This window comes from Trachurus trachurus (assembly GCF_905171665.1).
Source record: "Trachurus trachurus genome assembly, chromosome: 14".
In the NCBI taxonomy this organism is placed as follows: domain Eukaryota; kingdom Metazoa; phylum Chordata; class Actinopteri; order Carangiformes; family Carangidae; genus Trachurus; species Trachurus trachurus.
In genome coordinates, this window is record NC_139903.1 from 27,545,616 (window position 1) to 27,571,877 (window position 26,262).

The 26,262-nt window shown below is 43.4% G+C and overlaps 1 protein-coding gene across 1 annotated transcript in view; it reads right to left on the reverse strand.

The window, feature by feature from the left end:
* robo3 (roundabout, axon guidance receptor, homolog 3) overlaps positions 1 to 26,262 on the reverse strand; it is a 104,031-nt gene that overhangs the window by 44,244 nt on the left and 33,525 nt on the right. The window contains exons 3-6 of the mRNA XM_083985985.1: positions 13,446 to 13,603; positions 12,933 to 13,053; positions 11,581 to 11,719; positions 9,565 to 9,692 (exon numbers count right to left, since the gene is read on the reverse strand). Coding sequence (XP_083842111.1) covers positions 9,565 to 9,692; positions 11,581 to 11,719; positions 12,933 to 13,053; positions 13,446 to 13,603 — 546 coding nt within the window. The remainder of the gene's footprint in view (positions 1 to 9,564; positions 9,693 to 11,580; positions 11,720 to 12,932; positions 13,054 to 13,445; positions 13,604 to 26,262) is intronic.

The window sequence follows — 26,262 nt, forward strand, 5'->3', positions numbered from 1 at the left end:
TCGGGTAAAATGAACAGCTGATACTGTCCCGTGATTTGTGAAGAAGAAGAAGAAGAAGAAGAAGAAGAAGAAGAAGAAGAAGAAGAAGAAGAAGAAGAAGAAGAAGAAGAAGAAGAAGAAGAAGGGAACACCTGCTTCTCCTCCTCCTTCTACCTCAAGGACAGACTTCCTGTTATGGCTGATGCAAGGCCTGAAATATTAAAGAAAGGCAGGGTAATACTCTTCTTATATAATCTAACCGCAGGCCTGTGCACACACACACACACACACACACACACACACACACACACACACACACACACACACACACACACACACACACACACGCGTGATGAACACACATGAGAAAAAATGCTGCATCAGAGCGAACCAGTTGACAAAAACTCGCAGACACCTGAGAACACCCTCCCATACACACCCTCCCATACACACACACACACACACACAGACAGACACACTCCCCCTCCCCGCCGCCCACGCCCGCCTGACACAGCGCCATAACTTTGACCCAAATACAGTGACAGCTCGGAAGATTCAGGCTATTAAAATGCCATTTTGGTGTGCTACACAGCTCCGTCTGGAGAATAACAATGTTTGATTTGAGGAGGCAAGCCGGCACATTGCCTGAGGCTGTAATAAATAATTAGCAATAATGGGTGCACTCGGCGCGACACTGAGCTTTAGATTTAGGGCAGGGAGAAACATTAGTATCTTCACATGGGATGGAAACAGAGGAGATCAGTTGTCACAGAGCGGCTGAAATATACATGACAAAAATCTGCAAACAATGTCTGCATGATATTACAGTATTTGCACAGCATGTCGCTTGTGTAATAATTTAGTTTTCTGGGCTGCTGGGTTTTTTTTTTTCCTTTTGGGCACAGCAGGTTTTACTGCTTAAAGAGCTCTTTAAAAAGGAATAAGAAAAGGTCTGTTTATCAAACTCCTGACTGACACCTTCATTTTCCAGTTTTATGAAACGTATAAGCAGGTCTGAAAAAAAAAAGGAAACGTAAACCGATAACTGCAAGGAGGAAGTGTCAGAGAGGTAAATTGGGGGGATGTCTAAATAAAGAATGAAACAGTGGAGATAGGAATTCAAAAGGAGCTGAGAGACTTCTTTCAAATGCAGGATATTGCCTGAGCCGGAGAACACATAACAAGGCTAACATGCCAAGAGGGAGGCAAAAATAGATGAGCACTGAAAGTTATATTGCCACCCGCTTTTACGATAAGAAACTGTCAAAGTGAAGGAGGGAAAGTCTGGGTGTGAAGTGCTGGCTCTCTTTAAATATTAGTGCGGTTCTGTGTGATGAGAGCCGAGTGCTGTGGTGAAGATGAGGAGAGGCCCACCAGAGAGAAGACATTTGTCACCTCCTTACTTTTTTTTAACGGCCAGGCTGAAGTTAAGACTGGAGCTCGGTGAGAAGGTCAGGATTGTGTCTGAAGTTTTGAGTTCAACATCAGACGACGGCCTGGACCCTGACAAGTGTTATGTAGCTTCATGTCTGTCAGTCAGAGACAGCTCAGACTAATCAAAGAGACTGACTGATACAGTACACATGTAAGCACAGATTATAAGTTTGACTGATCTACAAAAGTGCTGTCATTTTTTTTCTCACCAGTATGGACAGCATTTCATTAGTCTATCCTTAGAATTTTCTATGAGAACTTTTCAGAATAAAAGCAGCTCACACAAAAAAAAGTGGAGGTGATTTTGTGAGCAGCTGTTGTACAGTAGATGAGATCTAATTTGGTGAGAGGCAACAGCAGCTCATGTTAATGCTGACAGTTTGTATCATTCACTCTCAACATGAATAAAAGATGATAAACGTTGCCTAAGTGGGGTTAGAACTTCTGATGCAATGGGCCTAGTGTTGTATAGTACTTGAGACTGGTCTTGGTCTCAAAACCAGTCTTGAGACCACATTTTCAAGGTCTTGGAATCGTCTCTGTCAAGCTGGACTCAGATTTTTTTCTCAAGACCAGTCAAGACCACAGCTGCAGTGACATCTTTTTTAATGCAAATGTCTCTGTCACTCACTCACTTTGGTTTATTGTGTTATGTATATGTTAATTCAATAACTTTAAGACAATTAAAATGGTCCTACAAAAGTCTCTGCTTGTGTAACCATCTGAAAAACTTGGTCGTACCAGAGTCAACAGTGGAGGAGACTTCAGCAGGTTCTTTGTTGTGTTCTTCTGTTCAATCCAAACTATGTTTACATTAAATATGGTTTAGATTTTATATAAAATTACCTTTTCTTTTTAGCTGAGGATGAATAATGTAAATATCAAGACACATGATTATTATGAGTACTGGTACTGAACACAGTAATGGTCTTGAAGATGGTCTCGCATTGGTTTGGTCTCGGTCTTGGAATTCTCGGTCCCACCCCCCCTTGGTCTTGGTCTTGTCTTGGCCTGGTATGCTCTGGTCAGGTGGTCTCGACTACAACGCTAAATGTGCCAATGGGACGGTATCCCTACAGCCTGATCCCAGCCCTGTATTCTAGGAACTATGTTCATGATTGACAGTTCTGCACCCCATAATAATACATGAAGCAGTCAGCTGTTCATCTACACAGTGTTTCTCTAACCAAGTGGAATCACAAACCACAGCTGTGATCTTTCTCTGCTCTTCACTCTGACATACCCACACACACACACACACACACACACACTGATGTAAGCTAGAGCAGGACACTCTGGTCCGGTGATGCTGATCCAGGTTTCAGAGGAAGTAAAATAAAAACCCCTGTCAGCAGAAACAACCTGGAGCAGACAACAACACACACACGGCGGCTCAGCTGCTCACCACATACTGCGCTCACCCCCCCCCCCCCCCCCCCCCCCCCCCACCACACACACACACAGACACACAGATCAGTCTGTAATTTGCTGCGCCGCTGTCGCACGGTGAGCGCTCCTCTCCGGATCACACGGCGCAGGCAGACAAAGTGCTTACAACCAAAGCGTCTCACCTACCTAAACCCCACTCCCCCCCACCCCCACCTCCCGAACCTACACCCACACCCGCACACTTGACATGTGATTTGCAGCAACATACTGAAGCTATCACAGACAGGGGAACACAAAGACACACACACACGCACACACACACACACCCTCCCAGTAGGAGTTCCCCCCGGGGCCTGGATGTGACAGGCAGCTGTCACAGTCCCACGCTGATGCAGACGGCATGTTTCACACACTTACGCTCCAGTAAACACACTCTGCTGCTGCATGAGCATCAGCCTCTCTCACTCCTAACACTCTCTCTCTCTCTCCCATGCGTTTGCTTTCTTTTTTTTTCAATTATTATATATATTTCTTTTGTTTTATGAGTTTGTTCCCATTCTCAAATGAAGATTGAGGAGGTGGCCGTGTTATAGCCGGCCCATAACTCATCTGTGCTTTTATTTAATTGGAGTTGGACCTTTGTGCCCAGAACTCCTGCCTACTTGTCCAAAATCAATATATGAATTGTAGGGCTGGTACAGCTTTAATAGAACAGACTGGGAATAAGTTCCAGAAACACTCCCCCATAAGGCTTTGTGTTTAGAATGTCTAACCAGCTTCTCCTGCCTCAAGATGACTGACAAAGAAAAGTAAGTTTATAGAAGTCAGTGGGACGGCCATCTTGGCCTGTTGTTAGGAGAGATTTTACAGCAGATACAGATTTGCTTCCCTGATTCTTTGGTCACCAAGAAAAAAGGCCAAATTATCTGATTTCAGCTTCTTAAATTTGAATATTTCTGGTTTCTTTATTCCTTTATGACAGTATCTCTTTGGTTTGTGGATAAAACAAGACGTCGTCCTGTGGTTTGGGAAACACTGATTGACATTTTCCAACATTTTTTTTTACATTTTATTGACCTAACAACTAATCGATTAATCCTTTACATAATCGACAGATTGATCGATAATGAAATTAATCGTTAGTTGCAGCCCTAATTTAGTCAGTAACAGTCTGGTAGGAGAGTTGGGGAGTGTGTGTGAGCATCAGAACCACAGGGTGAACTCAAACTCTTCATGGTCTCCATGCTCTTCCTGCTGAACCACTGGGCTGCTGCACCACAATGGTTGACTTAGAGCACAATCCCAATGAAATATTGAACAGATATTGCATTTGCCTCTGGACTGATGCAGTGTTGCTAAGCAACACATAAACATCTTCCTCCTGACCTGCATACTAACTCACTTCTCCTAGCTCAGGCTTCTTTCTGTAATTTCTGGGACAGATATTCATCTTAGCGAAGGTCTCTTTTAATTCGGCAAGTTATAAACTATAATAATAACCAAACCACTGACAAACATTATACCGTAGCCTCTGTTTTACCATTGTGTCATCAAGGTGTAAATTACAATTTAAAGAGAGGACAGATCTTCAGAGGGAAAATATTACAGGGGAACATTTGGCTCTAATTCGACTGCAAGTTTATTTAGCTTGAGTATAATTGGCCTGGTTGGCTCGGGCCCTCCTTCCTGATTGTTATCAAGCAGCATGTTTGATGTGTTAGTCAGAGCTCTTGCAGTGGGAGCAATCGAATGAGCCCATTTGTTATTCTGACCAATGTCAAATGGAAATCACGGCCATGTGTTATGAAAAAAAAAAAAAGTATGTCAGATGAAAAGGAAATGTTACGGTTCTCTTTCCCTGTTGGCCCTCATCTACATGTTCTCTACTCTGTGATTTTCTTTTTTTTGTCATATTCAATCTAATTTTTTTTTCAACCCAAGAATTGCCCATTAATTTCAGTGATTGACTATTCCACACCTTCATATCCCATTTATTCAAGATTTTCCTTTTAACGTTTTGAAGATGAAGAAAAAAAATGCTCATTTCACAGTGAGTGCACAGTGAAAGGAAGTCATTTTGTTTTCATTTCCTTGACGGCAACAAAGTCTGTAAGTGAAGAGACGCTGTCAACATTTTTAAAAACACAGCAAAGGAAACCATGGTTTTGGACGTATAATATAAAAAAAAATGGATTTAAGGCTCAATACTAAAGGTGATAATTGGTTTAATTCTATGTTGTGGACCAGTGATGGACTGCTCCATATAGAGAACTGTTTCTCTAATGGACATAAATCTGTTGACGTCCGATTTGTCCATAAGTATCAATAATAAGTGTCAAGCTCGTCTCAGAAACACATGTACACTGCAGAATAACACAGAAAAACACAAAGACAACAACATATGTATAACCCAGTTAAAGTGGCTCTAGAAACCATCGTTTACACTCGATGTTGTGAGACTGAAACAAAAAAGTGTCTGGGTGCAGATTCCTCACACACCTTTAAGAAATTGCAACTCCTTCTTGTTTTCCTCCATGGCATGTTTGTCAGGAATACTAATGACAAGCTCGCACACAGCGGTGAAGAAACAATATTTTTACTGCATGGTAAAAAAAAAAAAGTTCTATTTCAAGCGCATTAGTATTTTCCTGTTGGTGTCTTCTCGGTCGCAGCTTTTATTCATTTAATCAGCTGGATTCCACCGGTACAGGTGGAAATGGTATCATGGCCCGACAGCTTGGTGTTACATGATGAGTTTGTCAGCGCTGCAGCTAGCTGAGGGCGCAACAACAAACACTGGAAAAACTCTGTACTTCACAGAGTGGAGGACTTTTTCTTTTTTTTCTAACAGAGAGAAAATAAAATTGTCAGAGCACAGTGTATGACTGCTGCACTGTTTCATGTCATCTACACTCTACAGTGTCTCCTTTGCTCTATGTTCTACTGTGCACTAAAATGACAGACCCTTGGTGTTAATGGTAGTGGAAGCTGCTAAAAGACGCCTGGAGTGCAGTTATGAAAAATAAAAGCTCACTCTCAGAGGCTGGTCTAATACCAACTGACCGTCCTCTTAGGCTTGGTCTGATGTTGACCAGTATTGGCTGATGAGTCAGACCTCCATTGCACTGCTTTCTGCACACATAACACAAACACATGTCTTAGGATGACCATAAAGCAGCTGGATAGTACAGCAAAAATGATCTAAAGACAGTGGTGAGATGTGTCCCAGTCAAACTTTCAACTTTCAACTTTTTTGTCCCCAAAGGGAAATTCATCTTGCAGAAAGGTAAAAAACACAGAACATATAGAGCACATCCACACAAACTCTACACAACATTGAAATGGCAAGTACCCCATGGGCAAACTGGGAGCTGTACCATACAAAAGGTGTGTTTTTATTCAACCATCTCCTCACAAAACAAAGCAGCAGCAGCAGCAGTTGATGGAAAAAATGTCCTGTCCTCACCACCTCTAAAGCCTCCATACACATGCAACAGGTCTCCAATCTGCTTTGGTTCACTAACACACCATTTTTCTTTATAATATATTTGCAAAACCTGACATTCCCTCACCCCTATAGTGCAAGCAAACACATCCAAACCTCCTAAAGCCCATAGAGATAAAAATACACCCTCCACCAGCACCCAACTGGGTCTTTTATCACGTTTCCTGGCTGACAACCTCAGAAGCTTCCACGCACAGCGGTCTACCACCTGCTTCTAGTTCATTAACACAACCTTGTCTCTTTATATTAACTAAATATATCTGCACACAGCCAGTTTCCCCCACCTTGATATATATGAACAAAGCCGAACCCATTTAGCCAACAAAGATAAAACATACATCCTCCACCAGCACACACCACTCTCACATCCAACTTGGTAAATCCTTGAACTATAAGAAGGTGTCTGGCCCCCGGGGAGCCCTGGAGCAGACAGAGGACAGTTGACTGTTCCTTATACCCTTAACACTAACTCCATTCAATGCATCAGCGCACACTTATGGCCCAACATCGCACACAATGATATCCAGTTATTCTGGCCCAGTGTTCCATCGGTTAAGAGCAAAGGGATGCAACACATTGTCTAAGTCCTCTCTTCTAGAGGGAGCTGAGCTGTGATGGAAGACAACACAGTCATGCTTTGAAATGGAGAAAAGATATAGGTAAAATATCCCAAAAATAATATTTAAAAAAAATAGCTAAATGTCAAGTCAGCATTTATTTGTATAGCACATTTAAAACGACAGCAGTCGACCAAAGTGCTGCACATAGGGTAAACAGTTATGCTCTGTGCAAATCCAATAAAGTGCAAACACTTTACTACCAAAGTGCTAGGTGCCTTGTCGAGTTAATTTTAAAAAACCAACTGTGCCATATTTAAAAGCCCAGACATATCTCTTCCAGGTAACTAAGTGCTCTTTGTTTCAACATGTATTTTGTAAATGGTGGCTATGCAAAGTTAGCCTACTATCCTGTCTTATTGGCAGACAAGCAACAGCAGCCATGTGTATGTTTCTGCACACAGTACCTCTCTCTTTCATGTCTCTCAATCAATTCACACACAGGCACGTGCATGCAAAGATGGGATGAAATGGAATACTCACTGGATGGGCCGACTGCGACAGAATGATGCAGGAAATGGGAGGGAAAAGGAAAAAAAAAGAGGAACAGAAAGATGAATGAAAAAAAAATGAGATGATGAGTTCATGATGAATTGGTGATATTAAAAATGAAACATTTGAACATGACAGAGTGAAACTCCGGAGTGCCATGACCACCCAGATCCATTTAAAAACCTGTAATAACATGAATTAACTGGCTACTATTTAAAATAAAGTGCTCCTGAAAGAAAAAGGGAGCAGAGGACGAGTGTGGGGGAGGGATTGGTGTGATGATGAACTGAATGTGGATTACAGGTGAAGATGAGAGGTTGTGTTTTGATTGATCTGTGGTTTCTCTACCCGTACGTGGTCATTTTCCTTTGTGTATGTGCGCGTGTGTGCGTGCGTGTGTGGTACACTTATTATCCCTAATACTGCAGCTGCACGCACCGACCCACAATCAATTTCCATTTGCTTAACAGATGCTGCTGGGAACGACTTCTTCATTCTGCTACTAAATTCTATTAGTAAAGTGTGCGTGCGTGAGTGTTGCCTCTTGCACCAACAAATACACTGTGTCTGTTTATCAGTGCATGTGGATGTAGACTGCGAGCCTACATGTGTTGACAGATGTCAGAAGTGCCTGTGCAGACTGAAGGGGCCCCGCTCACATAATCAGCTGTTGCGGAGTGAAACTCTAAATATTCCCTTTTATCATCACAAATGACAGATTTCTCATACGGGTGCCGCTCTCTCTTCAAGGGACTCATATTATTCTAATGTAATTTCAGTGTGTTTTGATCTCCTCCAGAGGGATGACGAGGCCGGGGCTTGTTGAAAGTTTTCCGTCTATTTGCTTATTTTTCTGTCGTCCAATGGGGAAACATCTTCTGGCTGTAAACCATCTTGGACATTAGATGATAACATTAGGACGTGTTGTCAAAGCCCCTGGATATTCAGGGGCCCGAGAGGAGTGAGAGGGGAAAAAAAGAAAATGACTCGATGGGAAAGTTCGGTAACACTTTATTTGACGCATTATAACCATACTTATGGGTTATAATGCAGTTATAGCATATAAAGCATTTTATTATGACTTATAAGGTCAGGTATTATAATACGTTACAGTTACAGTAACTGCATTAAATATAGTTATAATGTGTTATAATTGGCTTATGAACGTGTATAACTATCATTATAAACACTCATAAATTATCATAAGACTTCATAACAATAAGCATAACACATCATAGAGCATTTTATAATGGCTTATTATCGTCATGTATTATAATAGAGTTATAATGCTCTATAATGCTTATTGTAATTAAGTCTTAAGATAATTTATGAGTGTTAATAATGATAGTTATACACGTTCATAAGCCAATTATAACACATTATAACTATATTTATAATCATTCATTGCCAGCGAGTTACTAACAATTATAACGTATTATAATACCTGACCTTATAAGTCATGATAAAATGCTTTATAGTGTGTTATGATTGTTGTTATAAAGCATTATGATCATTTATGAGTTTTTATAACTATAGTTATCCAGTGCTATAACTGCATTATACCTCATTATAAGTGTGGTTATAGAGATAGGCGTCAAATAAAGTGTTACCGAAAGTTCTCCACAAAAAAGAAGCAACATAATGTAATGCATCAAAAGAAGGACAATTAGATGAGACAGCCTGCTGGTAGCTGAGCTGTGGGCATTTTGTGATGCATCATTGCAAAACTGTCCATCTGTGCTCATGTATTCAGTGTCAAAATCTATTTGTTTTAAATCAGAGGCGAAGGATAGTGAGTGCAGATCTATCCCCCTGTCTCACTTGTCTAATGATATGTTTTTTTTAAGTTGGCAGCAGCTTTCGGCTTTCTTTTGTTAAGAAAATTACACTTATTTCCTTTGTATCACCCAAGCACTTTTTTTTTCATATTATTCACACTTACTATTAAATAAAAGGAGATGATGAGAAAAAGAGTTTGCATATCATTCCATTCTGAACACCTCCACAGTGACTGTGCAGTGTCATGTGCATCAGCTGGACTTTCCAAAGATAAGACCTGACAGTGGATGTGTGTCTGATTCATGTGTCATGTGTGCGGGTGTGTGTGTGTGTGTGTGGGGGGGTAAAGTGGAATAGGCCGTGTCTCACCGTGCACTTGCAGCGTGCCCGACGCCTCGGCTTTGCCCACGCTGTTCTCAGACACGCAGGTGTAGGTGCCCTCGTCCTCGGCTCGCACCTGGGTCAGTCGCAGGCAGTTGTCGCTGCGGATCTCGAATCTGTAAAGACAACGACAGCGTTTCACTGGAAAGCTGCTGCTGCCGGCGGGATGAGAACTGCAGCGTTATCTGGCTGACTACATAAATATCTGGAGGCAGAGAGAAGGATTTTCATTCTCTCTGAAAAAGGTTGGCAAACAGATATAAAGAGGAGGGGGGCGAGGCGTTTTACGAGGCAAAGCTGTGGCTTTGGAGTAAGTTTCTGAACTGAGTGGCTAATGTGTTCGCTACACATGGGCGCCTGAGACAGTGAGTTGTCCTGTGTGGCTTCGAGGCATCGGTCAAAAAATCCATCAGAGTCTCCCTGAGCAGATCTGAGTCCTGCTGACAACAAGGGAACATTTTACTGGATTTCCCCTGGGGGATCATTAAAGTTTCATCCAATCAAATCCACAAAGAGAAACAGAGACAGAGACAGAGAGAGAGGGGGAGGGAGGGAGGGAGGGAGTGAATGAGTGTGACTGTCACAGTCACAGTGTAAACCTGTGAGAGTATCAGGACTGCTGTCACACACTGTCAGGGTTCAGCATCACATGATACAGATGACTCTCTGTCTGGCTTTGTATGTGCTTCTTCCTGTTCCCAACACATCATCCCTTTGGAGTTATAGAGTTCTATCTGCACTCTGACCAGATTGAGATATTGAGGTTTAAAGCGATATTTCAACATGTTGGCAAATTCACCTATTGCCATAATCGCTGCAGTCATAAGAGTAGGTTCATTACCTTTAATTGTCGGTGCAAGCTGTTTTTAGATCGGCGGGGCAGAGACGTGAGCTCTGCACGGCGCGCGGTATTTTCGGCTTTCCTTCATCAAACTCATCAAATACACAATCCAACAACTTCAAAACGCTCTGGTGGACAAGTTGTGACCTGCACATTCACCACGCTATGAGATAATAACAGAACGTTACGAGACAGAGTTGTTTACAAGGCAAATCGGTAGTCGGAACTACATTCCAGACACGGCTACTCAAGTGACTTCAAAAGCGCAAGAGTATTTGCTTCATGTGTCGTAATGTTACATAATTATGCGTTATTACTGTATAGCAAGGCGAACGTGCAGGTCACAAGTTGTCCATGAGAGTGTTTTGAGTTGTTGAACTGTGCATTTAGTTTGATGAGGGAAACGTGGAAATACCATGAGCCTCCATTGCGTTAGCTGAGCAGCTCTCGTCTCTGCTCCCCCGATCTAAAAAGAGCTTGCACCGATAATTGAAGGTAATGAACCTCGGTGAATTTACCAAAATGTTGAAATATCCCTTTAAAGTCGTTGCATGCTAAATAGTCAAACTGAAATGTGGAACAAGTTTCTGTAATATACTGGAATTAAACACACTTGATATGTACTTTATTTGCGAAATATTGAAATCCTTAAAAAATTGGACATGGTGTTTTTTAAAACAAGTCAAATGCAGAGAGAATCTTATAATTCTAAGAAATAAAATAAATAAATAAATAGAAATGATAAGGTTCTATCTCACAATTTGTGAAACTCATTGTTTCTTTTCATGCTTTGTGACAAAGCATGAAAGGAAACAATGAGTTTTACAGAATACTAACAGATTATTCATAATTTACTTGTAAGCAACACTTGTGTAGTGTAGAGGAATTGTAAACATGAAAAAACACCTCCTATTATGTTAATAAGAACTGGAATATGTCAATAACTGTCAGATAAGACCTTATAATTCCGTAGAGATGACATGATGATGTCCCATCTGAGTCTGCAGGGCTCTGGGCCTTATTTACAGTCTTACATGTTTCTTTGTACATTGAAATGTAACATATTGCCGAGTACCAGCGTTGGCAACCAGCATGTGTTGTTAGCATGATGACACCAGGTTGGGTACTAATGCATCATGTTGTACTTGTTGTTTCCACCGTACCTGCCCCGGGGCAGCTCTCCCTCCTCTCTCCGCCAGCGGACGGTCGGCGTCGGGTCTCCATGCACCTCGCAGTAGAAGTCCACTGTGTCGTCTGCCAGCACCACCTGGTTCACCGGCTGTTTGGTGAACATGGGCCTCTCTGGAATTAGAAGGAGACAGAAAACGAGGGAGGGGGAGGGAGGATTAAAACTGCTTGTGGTGCAACTGCCTAATTGCAGTTTGACTTTTTTTTTCAGATTTGTCAGCAATTTATAACTCTTGGCTTTCATCTAATAGAGGAGTGGACACAGCTTGGCCAAATTCATATCATTTCAAATGAGAGAGAGATGGGAAAAAAAGGCTGTAATGAAATAAAAGAGGAGAATGAGACTTATTGTGAGGTCTATTGTGCTTAACGGTGCAGATATCCACTGTGTTGCATTAGAGCTCTCTCTAAATATTTATTTCAAGCCAACTGAGGACAACAAAGGCCCAGATTCAGAACCAGAACCAAGACACATGCAGGTACTGATGAAGAATCTCTGTTGATTTATTGTCATTTACATTATACTTGTTATATTATACTATACTAACAGATTATTATAGAGATGAGACTGAAACCAGACCACCATACCTAAACATGCAATACCCTATTGCTGCAATGAGTATGCTGGTATTATAAAACAAGTAGATGCAAAAAGCAAGACCGCATCGAGTTGCACAGGTGGGCGACTAAAACATGCATAATATATGCACTCTAAGCTCTTATTGCGATCATAATAAGCTCTAAATTCTGTGAAAATAAATCAGTGCAGATGTGCAGTGGCTGTTATGTTTCCAGCTTCACAGATGGCAGCCACATTAAATATAAGGGGAAGTGTCATTTTTGCATTTTCAGAGGCATCAATTTTGAAATTAAGTTGCTTTGCCCTGGGTTTCGATTTAATTCTGTGCAGAAGGAGCAGAGGAATCTGGACGGTGCTGGTGTTAGTGGTGGTGGTGGTGATGAGAATGAGGGGGCTGGGGGGTAACTGAAATGAAGAAAATATCAATTTTCTATCCGTTTCCTCTCAGATCAATACACACTCTGAGAATGCCTGTAGTGTTGGCGCTGCGCAAGGCTGAGCGAGGCAGAAAATCCGAGGGGAGAAGAGAAAGGGAGGTCAAGAGAGCAAAGCAAAGGGCAGCTGGGAGAGAAACATTCATCTTCTTCTCCACCAGGAATATCAGCCAGGCTGGAGAAAGATCAACTCAAATAATATAAATGCAGCAAGAGGCTGGGAACGGGAAGAGAGGAAAGTGTGTGTTCGGGAAGCTCCATTTCCTACACTGTGTATTCAACACTTGAATGAAATACAGTGATAATAACTCACCAAACACCACCAGTTCGGCAGGATCACTGTCTCTCCATCCAACCATGTTGGTTCCAACACACACATACATCCCAGCATCGCTTTTTCTGGTGTTGGAAATCATCAGCTTCCCTCCTCGGATCTGAATGAGAGGAGAGGGGAGGGGGAGGAGGATGGAAAGAGGCAGAGAAGAAAATGGAGATAAAGGTAAGAAGAGGAGGAGGAGGAGGAGGAGGAGGAGGAGGAGGGTGGGAGGGTGGGCAGTGGAGGAGGGGAAAGAAAGAAGACAAATCGAAGGAGGTTGGGAAGAGGATATTGAAGCATATTGGTGAGGAGAGAGGCCACTCCATCATGTTCAGCGTCATGACAGATGGCTCCTCTGTTAGCTCTTTACACTGTTTGGCAATGGGTCTACTTCAAGGCCTTATCGCCATAGAAACATCTTCAGCTGCTCTGTGTGTAAGTAATGTGAATGTAAACTTGCAATGTAAATGTGCAAAAATATTTTAAAAAAGCACATGTGCATCTACTCACAGTGATCCTCTCATCTTGATCGCTGACTCGCACATCGTTCCTTTTCCATGAGATGGTGGGCTCGGGGTGGCCCCTGGGGGGGATACACTCCATGACGGCCGGCTCACCAGCAGCCACCACCACGTCACTGGGCGTCTGACGGAAGTCGTCTCTCAGAACTGTGGAAAAAACAGCAAAGGTGCAGACGGATGGTTAGAAAGAGCGAAAACCTCTTGGCCGATGATGCTGTCTTTTATATGGACAATTCTGATGACATTTAAAGGTGACATATTATGGAAATAATTTGCCTTTTGGCCCCCAAAATGCAAGAATTGACGAAACAAATCTGTAATGTTCAGACTCCCTAGGTTGAAATCCACGTGGCTTTACGAGCTGTTCCCTCGGATGTCTTCCAGTGATGTAACTAGTTTTGAATTTGCATAATACCACTGCTACCTGGTACCAGTAGAAGGGGCGGGGCAAGTAGTGGTTCATTTGCATTTAAAGGGACAGGCACTGAAACCAGCCGTTCTGAACAGGGCTGTTTTGAGAGGATGAACAGAGCTGTGATGTTTGATCCTTGGCATATTTTGACCAAAGCATGTCACAGACATGTCTTTAAGATCCCTGAGAACTATTTTCATTTGTGGAATGGGGGCATAATATGTCTCCTTTATCTTGCTGTTGACGCTTTATCTGACTTCGCATAGATGAAATCATATTAACATCATGTTGACATTTGGCCTTCAAAGAGAAAAGGCAGAAAATGGCAAAAAAAAGATTGCACACACGCAGCACAACAAATGAGGACAATCCATCACAGTTTGGCCGATAAACACAAAAGCAGGACAGGACCCTGACAGGACACTGATACTGTATAACTGCGAGTCAATCACGGTATGCACGTGTCCCAAAGGTCTTCATAAACTCTGTGTGATTTCTGCAGCATCACAGCACATCAATAATGAAGGCTCTCATAGCTGACAAACACAAAGTAGATGAATTATTCAATCCCATCCTCACTCACTCATACACACACACACACACACATATATACACACTCCCCCGGTAATTGTGCATGCACAAATACACTAGGATTTGCGGTCAAGATAACAAGTCGCCGCTCAAACAAGCACATCAGCATGAGCAGAGGGACCCCGCTCTGGATACGACAGCCAGAATTAACTACCTCTGTTCTACTTTCTTTGACTTCATTCATAAGACATTAGAGACCTGTCTTTGACTCACATCCGCCTCCCCTACCTCCAAATTGATTCTTCTGTAGTCAACATCTGCATGTTACCTGAAGGCATTTGGGCTTTTTCTTCCTCTCTGAAGTCTCTAGAGCTCTGCAACCTCTCAGATTACAGGTATGGTGGATGCTTTTGTCGTCTAGAGTGGTGCACTGACAGCACCGGTCTACCAGGATGAGGTCAAACCCATGCAGGCCTTCAGGCTACAAGTCTGGTCTAAGCCACTCTGGGGATTTACAGAAGGGATAAACCAATGGGAGGGTTCGTACGGCATTCCTATCTGGTCCAAATGTTGAAGCTGATCTGAAAAGCAGATCTCACAATCTTTTACATCACACTCCCTCTTAGGCATTTATAAAGAAACTTCCAAAGTCAAGCAGCAACTCTTTAAAAAATAGCACTCTGGGGTTATCAAATTTCTACCCTCAAATATTCCACAAAGTTCTCTTTGAAGCTATGGGCAGATGAGATTTTGGACATCAAGGAGTTTGGTGGATGATTAATTGATGCAGGAGCATAACGCAGCTGATTTGCATACATTAAGGTGATCCAACCCATGATATTAGTCGTACTAAAATTATGACATTCAGCTCCTGTCCTCAACTCAAGTCTCCCTGAGTGTGCAAAATGCAGGACCTGTCAAAGGCATTGTAAAGATAAACACAAAGAATCTACTACTTCACCTCAAAAGTGCAAGTCATGTCAGAAAGCAGCATCCTAATTCACTCCAACAGCTTGTCAAAGACTTTTGAACATCGCTACTAAAGACATCATTGAGTCAAAGCACAGTTTTCTGTAAACATGCCCCGAGCACAGAAACTGACAGATACAGTAAGTTTGTCATGTTTGAGGAAAATATTAAAGTGCTGTCTTATTCATTTATTTTTTCAATGACTATTTGTCATTTGATTTAACCATCAACTAAATGAAATCAACAGCAGCCACATTTATACCAGACATGTAAATCCACTTTCTCTTTGATTGAGTATAGATTTTCCAGGCATTGTACATTTCAGCCAGGACATAATACAAATTGGCAAAAATGGCTATAGTTAAAGCTACAGTAGGTAAATTGACTAAAGTGAAAGTAAAGTCTGCGACTTGTTCGGAAATTTCAAGACGATGCACTGTCGGGTCCCTCTATGAACCTCTTCCAGAATATAGTGACAGTTCGAGCAAATATGACTGAATAATTGTTACCAACTGAATTAAAAAGGTTCTGGTCCATTCAAGACCCTATATAGTATAAAAGTAGATACCTGTGACCCTTTAGATTATAAAGCAAAGTCTAGGTTCTATATTAGTACTTTAAAAGTATCAACACCTCAGTCCACAGAGATATGCAGAGAGCATGTATTCAGAAACCAAGCCTTCAAATGAGCCGTACTTCGCTCTCAGCCGTGGCCCGAGCCCCGCCCACCTGGACCTGGGCCATCCAACCATACAGGATTTGTTTTCTCTCAGTAGTCTTTCTTTTCCATGTGAACAATATTGTGTTAGAACATTTACTATACTTCTACATCAGAAGAATCAATCTCCTTCACTTCATTTATCATGCACTGGATTCAGTAATGTTTCGAACTGCCTCAGAAGGAGGAGAGTAACTCCAGTAAGTTCAGTTGCACAAACAAGTTTCATCATGTGCCCATGACAGTTTGCATTGCAGTGCTTCATTTAAAATGCTTCACCACCTAATTTGACATGTAAAGCCTTGCAGACTACATGCACTCATTGAGGATAATATATGGTTTACTACAGCTGTGGAGTATGACACAGTGCAAAACTTGCTAAGCTATCTTCTACTGAAACAAACATCCCCCTCGTCCCCTCCTCATGTGTTTATGGTCATGTACAGCACTGACTTACATGTTGTATCGTTTGTCAATAAAATGGTATTGTATTGATAGATGCTGGAATACGTACAGCGCATTTGTGCATGTGTATACATTTATTGCATATTCAAATGAGTGTGAGTCCATGTCAGCGAGGAACAAGTGCCAGTGCTGATCGAATGTCAGAGGCCAGCAGGGGCGGGTCACTGGCTCATCTGATTAATGACACATCTCCTCTAATAACAGAAGCACCAGCAGCACAACAAAAGCCCCACGCCATTAGCATTATCATCTCCATCCATATATCAAATCGGTCCATCCCTCCATCCATCCATCCATCCATCCATCCATCCATCCATCCATCCATCCATCCATCCATCCATCCATCCATCCATCCATTCACACGAACCCACTCGCGCTCAGACTTCTCAGGATTTCTTTATCTCTGCTACCTGGGCCTGTGTGAAAAATTTATAGTATCTCGGTGTCAGTGGCTGTACGCCCCAGCAAAAGCGAAGGCTCGTTTCTCTTCCTGTCAAGATAGCGTGGCGTCCTCTTTGAATGAGGGTAAAGTGTGGGTGTGTATGTGAGGAGATAAATCTGCCTGTTTGTTGGTAATCAAGGTCATGGGAGACGGCCACATCAGTGTTTGAGGGGAGAATAGGATATTTTTCATTTCCTCATTAGCTAACAGATCCGGAGCTTTGCCTTTGCCCTGATACCGCTCTACACAAATTCATTGTTGGCTATACTGAACCATTATGCTGCTGTCTTTTTTTGTATCCATGTCTCTGAGAGGGATGAAATTGCCACTTATGGCTGTAGTCAGGCCCGTATCCCGATGGCCAATTACTTAGCCACAGAGCATTTGGGGCATTCCAAATCCCATTGGTCCCTCCAATCCTGAAATGATATGCCAAACCACACCCTGACCTTATCTGTACCTTATTCACAGCAGATTACAAAACCTTGACTAAATTGTCCGGGAGCCCCGTCCCGACACGCAAAGCAGGCAGGGAAATGTGACAGCTCGCTGCACCCCGGGTCTGAATTATCATGCAACTGGGGTTAAAAGACCACCGTGGTGACCTGTCACACACACCGCTCTGAGATCACGGTTCCAGGGGCCTCCTGATCTTTTCCACTCCCCAGATCTGAGCAAAAAAGAAGGTCTCCAGAAGTTTATTAGGCACTGGCAATTACCCATGAGGCCCTTAGGGGCCCATATTAAGTGGGTGCACTTTGACCCGTTCTTTAAACCCCTTCAACAAAGCCAGAGTAATCCCCACCACTGGGGTTGAACAGCAGACTATAATAAGAGCACAGCCACACAAGGTAAGAGATAATAATGACCACAGCTGTACACATCTGTACATGGCAACTGTAACATGTTAGCGCACTGTGATAGATACAACTAGAGTTAATAGTTTTCTGACATTTACCTGTTTTCACTGTTGACACAAGAAATCCTAGCGTGACTAGATAACTGATTCAAACATTTTAGCGACTTAATCTTATTATATTTAATCTCATTATTTGTCAGATTAAGTGTAGGATATTTGACTCTGTGTATAAGAGCATCAGTAGGTTTCTGAACATGAGCTAAAACACAGCCGCCGCGGAAGGCAAAGAGCCAGAGGGAGCGGCGTCGGTCCACATTCGGTATTTACATAACCTCGTCTTGTAAAACAGACTGGTAAGAGAGCTTGGCTCCAGGTTCATCTGTGGAAACTCAGAGGACGTCCAAGAAGGGAAAAAAACCCAATGCTCGCAAAACTACAGACAATCAAATTTTGCCAAAGAACATGAGAAGAAGGCTGATGGTTGCTGGCAGCACATTCTCTGGTCGGAGAAACCCAACTACATCGGTTTGGGGTCGTATGTTCGCTGTGGTCCAGTCCAGTGACTCCACACGGTGCCGCCCGTGGAACATGGAGGCGAGATTGCGCCGATTTGAGGCAGCGTGACAGCAAAAGACTATTGATTACACTCTGATTGAACAGAGGACTCCCTGTCTGAAGAAGCTTGGCAGGAGAGGACTTTATTTTTGAAAGAAGAAAAAGTGAAAAGAATGAATGAGGAGAAACTAAAAGAATCAGGCAGAACATCTCTCCAGATGTTTGTTTGAGTCGTATCAGCCAAATCCAGGATGATTGGATCTGTCATCAACAAAAATAGCCAACAGAAAATGACTTTGCATCTTTGCATCCATTCAATGATGCAAAGATAATTAGTACAATTGTCAGGTATTATTCAACTGAGCCAAACAACACATATATGTGATATATCACTTGGTGGTTTTATGCATCAGCTGTTTCTCAACTCAATATCTGGAGAGCAAACATCCCAATGTAAATTTACATAGACCATGAGGAGATTTTATCACTGACACCGTCTGTGTCGCATCGGTGTCATTGTGTTTCTTTACCCGGCGACACACACATCAGTCATGACTAAAACAAACAGCGGCCCATCTGCACGGAGCATCCGTCAGCCGCTGATGTCCCCCTGATGGATGTGCAAATTTGCAAAAGAAACCGTACCCAATCATTACGAAAATTAAAAAAAACCCGCAGACAGAAGCTTATCTAATTTGTGCCCAACAAAGTGTGTGCGATTGTATGGAAGTAATATCTATCTGCCAGTGCCGGACCTGTATGATTTAGCACATGTGCGACGTATTGGGGACTCTGCCACCCCCCCCACCCACACACACACACACACACACACACCCCTGCTCCATATCAGGGCGTCATTTGAGCATTTAATTGCACATAAAAAACACCTTTGGGGGTAAGCTCAGTCTCACTTTTAATTAAATGGCTTTATCGCTGTTGTTAATGTTCCAAGGATTCTGTGTATGTGTCAGTGTGTGTGTGTGTGTGTGTGTGTGCACCCCAAAGAATAAATATTCAGATGGCAGAGAGAGAGTGTGACAGATAGTCCCTTGGCTGGAGGAGCAAAGGGAGCGATGAAGGGGAGGGGGGGTCAAGAAAAGTGTCCAAGGGGCTCAGGCTGTTGTGTGTGTGCGTGTGTGTAGGGGGGATTGAGCCGGTCATCTGTCAATCCGTCAGCTTACACTTGTCCTGACATGAAGCAATCTGCTTTGGTGTGAACGCACACTCGAAAAACACACTGATGTTTTTTTTTTTTTTTGCTCTTTCGTCATACAGCCGCTTTATCAGACCTAGTTACACACACACACATATACACATCTTCTTCTCTGTTGTGTCGTATCTGTAAGCGTTTATTCCTGCTCCCCAAGGCAATATCTCTCCAGGCCCTTGGGCCCAACGGGGGCCCCCCATCAGAAACCACCTTCCATCAGCCACTCTCATTATCCAGAGTGGACCCCCTCCGATCCCTATCAACCACTACACTGTGATGAAACGGCCCGCACAGGATATTGCTATGTGTGTGCGTGTACTTGTACAGCTATACATGTGAGGACCAGATTGAGTTTTACACCATCAGAGTGAGGACGTTTGGGACTGTGGGGACATTTTGGCTGGTCCTCACTTTCTCAGACCCATTTAGGTTATAATTAGGTTTCAATTAGGTTAAGAGTAATGGTTAAGGTTAGGCATTTGTTTTGGATGGTTAAGGTTAGGGAATACATTATGTCAATGAGTGTCCTCACAAAGATAGCCATACAAACATGTGTGTGTGTGTGAGAGATTTTCTTCTTTTTTTTTCAGTGGTGATGGGAGGGTCTGGAAAGGCTGGAGGGGAGGCGGGGGTCTCACAGTTGGAGACAGATGTCCGCACTGCCACTAAGCACCCATCACCTCCCCCACCCACACACACACACACACACACCATCCAGTACAAACACAGACACTCGCTGATACGATGCACAGCAGCTGTAACAGCAAACAGAAAAACACAGTCTGCATCCGATATGAGCAACACGGAGCACAGTGGAGACTGAAACCTCCTACACAGACACACACACACACACACACACATCTAGTGTCAAACAGCCCTTGCCATTTCTTTATAAACCACATTTCCCATCGTTTGCCAGCTGACCTCGAAGCCCTCATCTTCTTAAAAAACAACTCCATCTAAAAGAGTGATTCCAGCGGTGTCATTGGCTCTTCACGGCCTCACACCCTTATACGGCCTTGAGTAAATGACATAACACAGTCCGTCTCTGTGGAAATGCTCAATCGACCAATAGGGAAGCCGAACGGGCGCTGAAGCTTAAATGAAATGGAATCACAGCGACAGGGCATTTCAATTACTCCTTCCTCCGAGTCCAGAAGGGGTCACCTTCGTGGCCCCCCACCCGAGCCCCTCCGGCCTCTCCGGCGGGCGCACGATCGCACACGTATGACCTGTTCATCGACATTACACAAATGTACTCCCTCCATTTTCTTTTGTCCCTCAGTGCGTCAGCTGGCGTGGCCATTTAGGGCCTCCGTCGCTGCTGTTTGGTCCCATCAGCTGATTCCATTTAGCAGCAACAACAGCTGCCCCCGACCCCACCCACCCACCCACCCTATCCACCATCACCGTTACTTACAGCCCTAACACCCGTGTTGCCACCAGACCTGGGTTAATGGTTCAACAGCAGCATGAAAAATGATTTCTGTGCAATTTAAGCTGCAAAAAAACAACAACAACATAAATCCTACAGGTTGAAGGGAATGTGTTTTTTTTTCTTTCCCCCTCTAGTGAGGAGATCAGGCATTAAAATGATACCGATTCAAATAATCAGTTTGAGGGGGCACTGGAGTGTTTTTGCCGAATTGATCCCGGGTAGAAGTTGACAGAAAATCTCTGCAGCGCAAATTAAAAAAAAAAAAATCACGCGAAAGCCCTGGTGTTTCTCACAGCAAAGCTCAGGAAAAACCAATTATTGGTCACAGAGCTCCGATAAGACCAAAATGAAACCCACAAGTCACAGTGATGCATTACAAACTGATTATAAGCTTGTTATTAGCATAGATAAACCTCCTCCCAACATAATCATCAGTTAAAAAAAAATAAAAAAAACACCAAAGAAAATTACGCTCACTTTAATATTCATCTCGTGTTCCGATGCTGTTTACGATGCTTTCAAATGTGTTATCAGCGGCGCTACATGGTAAATCCTGCTCAAAATTGAATTAAGTGATAAAATATGAGAAACCTCCATCACGCACACACACACACACACACCGCTCAAAGTGCTGCAGGGGAAATAGATGAGATTATCTGTCAAGGTGCAATGTTTCACGGCTAAAGCGCTCATAAATACCCCGGGCCTGGACTCACCATAGGGTCTTGTCACACCCAGACAAGAGGGGGTAGAGGGGGTGGTGGGGTAGGGGGGGGTGCAGGTGGGTGGAGGAGGAGAGGGGAAATACTTGGCAGCGGTGCTGTCTGCAGCCAATATGACAGCGGGCCCCACATGCAGCAGTGGGACAAGCACAGCAGGCACTCATTATCAGCCATACAGACACTGGAGGGAAATAAGGGAAATGAGGGGAAAGGGAGGGGAGGGGGGGGGGACTTCATGTGCGTATGTCTCTGTGTGTGTAGCCTATGTGTGTGTGTGGGTGTGTACGGTTGTGAAAGCACATGGCTAATAAACATGCCGGAGTGCAGAGGTTGAGGATAATCAGGCAACAACTCCCAGGCACCTTGTGAGGATGGAGCTGCAATCATGTGACGGCAAAGATTATGCGTTTAAGCCAGTTCACGCTTTACAAAAAAAAGGGGGGGGGGGCATGTGGTAGCCTGTAGAATTATGTAACCAGAGGCAGCGACGTCTCACGAGGTCGAGCGCTTAAAACGACACAATACAAACAGAGATGTTGCGTGGACGACTGGACCTCATTTGATTTCATGCTGCCGTCATGTGACGCATTCTGTTAAGACTCTGCAGAGACGGAATGACTCTGCAAAGCTTTGGTTAGGTTTAGAGAATATCTTTTCAACTGACCAACATCTTTATTGATAAGCTGCATGTCCTGTCTTCACCCTGATCTTTAAAGGTGCTCAGAAATAGCCGTTTGTCGCGCCTCTTTCCACGAGGCGGTGGACGAGTCTCCTCGCTTTTCTCAGACGTTTGATTGATGGATGACGGATCCAATATCATTGGCTGATGAATCGTGACGCATGATTTGTGCGCCTGCATTATCCAATGCGGAAAAAAACGACCCCTCTTTCGAACCCGGGTTTTACTCAAAAATAGAATTTTGGACAAAGTTTGATCTACATCGTCTGATAGATGAGCTATTACACTCATTTTAAGACCCATCAATTTTCTTTTCTGAATACCTTTAAACTCTGAAACTGGGTTTAGCATTTTGTGCACAAGGCATCTACACAGTTTCCAGGTACAGACAACATGATGCAATTTGTAAAAAAACAAAAAAAACAAACTCTATTCACACATATCTAGCAGTCATCTCCACTGCAGACCTGCTGCTCATCACTATCAGAGTGAATGAAAGAATGTAAATACAGCAGCTGAGTGAAGAACAGATTGTAAACCCAGCTCATGCCAGAATACAACACAGCCATTTAAAGCAAGATACGGGCGGGCTGCGTTTAATTCACCCATCTAGTTTTGCAGGGGTGTCTGTTAACCCCCCTGCACCGAGCATATAAATCCACCACATTACAGCCTGCGCTGACTGCTGGATGTGATTTCATTCAGTATGTGCTGCTCTGCAGTATGTCCAGACCTATAGATGTATATCAAGTCCTGAAGAACCGGCCAATAAAAATAATATTCCTACAGATGCTGGGCTGCATACAGATTTGTCAGTGTGTAGCCTAATCTATGTAGGTCCATCTGGTTCACCCAGCTGATAGAAAAATAAAGAAGCAAAGAGTTGAACATGAAATATTTACAGTGCTTTTGATGATGGATGAAGAGGACATGACTTTTCCAGCAGTGAGCTTTAAACTGTACTTATTCTGTATATATATGTATGTATGTGTGTGTCCAGAGAGCTATTAAAAGCCCTCCATCCCTCCTGCTACCCCCCCCCCCCCTCCCTCTCCACCTTCTAATTCCCACATCACACACACACACACACTTGCTTCACTCAAACAGAGCAGAACAAGCCCAAGGCGTGCCAGAGCCATTTCACTGAAATAGCCATATTTCAAGTCAAGGAGGGGAGTGTGTGTGTGTGTGTGTGTGTGTGTGTGTGTGTGTGTGTGTGTGTGTGTGTGTGTGTGTGTGTGTGTGTGTGTGTGTGTGTGTGTGTGTGTGAGTGAGGTGGGGGGGTATTAAAATACCACTTGGCAGCCAAAAGTCTTCTCATGTCGAAGCTCCCTACCAACTCCTCCCATGCCCAGCCTCCTCCCATTAACCTGGTATTACAGGAGATGCCCGGAGTTTGTGCGCGGACACGGATGAGGCCAGTCTGCTGTGAACACAAACACACACACACACACACACACACACACACACACGCTCTCTCATCGGAGTGCAAATCCCTCCAATCTCCTGGCACAAGGAGCGCTCACCTATGTGTGGCTCGGCAGCAGGTTCCCATCCCCGGCTCGGAGCGGGGTGCTGCTGCTCCGGCTGTGCTCACCCACCCAGCAACCTCGAGGTTAATCCACCGCAAACCTCCCCTGGCATGCCATGTTTGTGTATGTGTGTGTGTGTGTGTGTGTGTGTGTGTGTCCATGTGCTTTTTCTGCCAATTTTCCATCTATGTGTTTAATCTCTGCAATTCCTGAAGACTCACACCATCCCTCCACAACTTTAGAGAACCAAACTCAGCAGAGGATTTGGACTCTGCAGCGTTCTGGTGGGGTTTTAAAGCAGCGAGGAAGTGGAGGGATCCCACAGGGCAGAGTATTGGGACTCTGTCTTTTTTCAGTCGACTGTGCCAACGGCCTATAGCCCCTGCTGAAGTGTCCTTGGGCAAGACAAGTGATTTGTCTCCCTGCTGCAGCAACTCTCCCCTGACTCCCTGACCTCCCGCAGTCAGCAGCGAGAAAACAATTTTCTGGCGCGGATCAATAATAACACATTATCAAAAGGCTATATTTAAGATTTATTTCTCCTTCTATTTAGGCTCTTAATGGGAATAGATGAGCGCTATAGCCTCGTGACCTCAGATGGGGACAGACGGAGCACATTCGAGGTGGGCCCTTTATCAGTTCGTCTGTTTAATGAAGACGTGTGATTATTATTGGCTCGTCTCGGTGGGTTTCAATTCAATTCAAGAATGTACATCTGAGATTAAAAAACATCTCTAATCCTCGTCCCCTCCACCGAAATCATCCGTTCCTGTGATGCATATCTCATGAACTTCCTGCATGAGTCTTCTCTGTAATTAAAAGTGGCGTCTATCCTTCAGGGAGCGCGCAGAGATGCATCTCAAAGCCCCACAGCCCCCTTTGTTAGAAAAAAAGCAAATGTATGCTTCCATCACGGACACCACCACCACGACAACGTAGCTGCATGACAAGAGATGGAGACATGCCACGTCTCGTCAAATTAACCACTCTCGTTCATGAAATATTCAAACAGTATACGACAATGCTTACTTCAGCTCCAGTGGCTCCTCGCTCCTCCTAAAGCCGAATAAATTATCAGGTGAAGCCATTCACGCCTGATTGACAGGCTTGTAAAAAGCAGCTTATGCCCCTGAGACAAAATATAGATCTGACAGGAAAAAACACACACAAACAGATATTTTGGAGTGGATTTTAAAGGTTTTTTTTCTTTTTTCTTTATAGCTTTTTGCTGGAAATGAACCATGCCTTTAGAAACTGAGGAAAAGAGGAAGATGAAACAACATTTTGATGGGAGTTGTTTGGCAAAAACAAGCCGGTGGAGATTCAGAGAAAAAAAAAAAATCTGGACCGCATGCTGCAACAGGAGGAGGGAGGGAGGGGGGATTTACAAACATGCACATCCATACACACACTTAATCTGATTGTAATTCAAGCAATATGTCCACAAATATGTGATACTGCAACACGAGGGTGATGAGTGTGCAGCTGCAGCGTTTGCACCAAAGTGTGTTGGTGTGGGGGGGGGGGTTATTTAAGTTAAGTTTATTTAAGTTTAAGTTTATTTATTTAAAGTAGGGACAATAATGGAGATATACATGTAAATATGCAAGATTATAGCCAACGGCTAATTTCCATCTTTAGTCCCTTCGGCAAGTTGATGTTAACAACATTAAGATTAATAAGACAACAGTGACAACAAGTAGAACAATTAGCCTTAATGTGCCAGTATGAGCAGGAGTAATTACAGAGAGAGAAAAATGTGTCCTTGAAAACACAATAGGACAGAAAAAACCCAAAAACAATGAAACCGTATAGTGGATCATGAAACATACAGGCCAAGGGTCAGGGGATCATACGTATTAGATATCAAAGGCTGCTGATTAAAGTTCTAAAGTGTTAAAGTGTTAGGTGTGTAATTATATTGCAGATTGCCCGATTACACAGTAAATATAAAGTGCTATTTTAAATGCACAATACTCAATGCATATTATATGTATGCATGGCATTGCTAAGGAGAGTCCAAGCATCATCAGACCCTCCACTCCTCTCAGCTGCTAACACCCACCCCCTGGACCCCTGGACCCCTGGACCCCGAGGCACCCCCCACACACACACAACAATACCATTACAGAGGTGGTCGAAGCTCCTGTGTGTGTGTGGTCAGCTAATAAAGCAATTGTCTGGCCCTGAAAAGAGGATTACTTTAATCTAGTAATGGCCGATGTTGTGCAGCCTATAGAAGGGGGGGGGGGGGTCGTAGGGAATTGCTGAGAA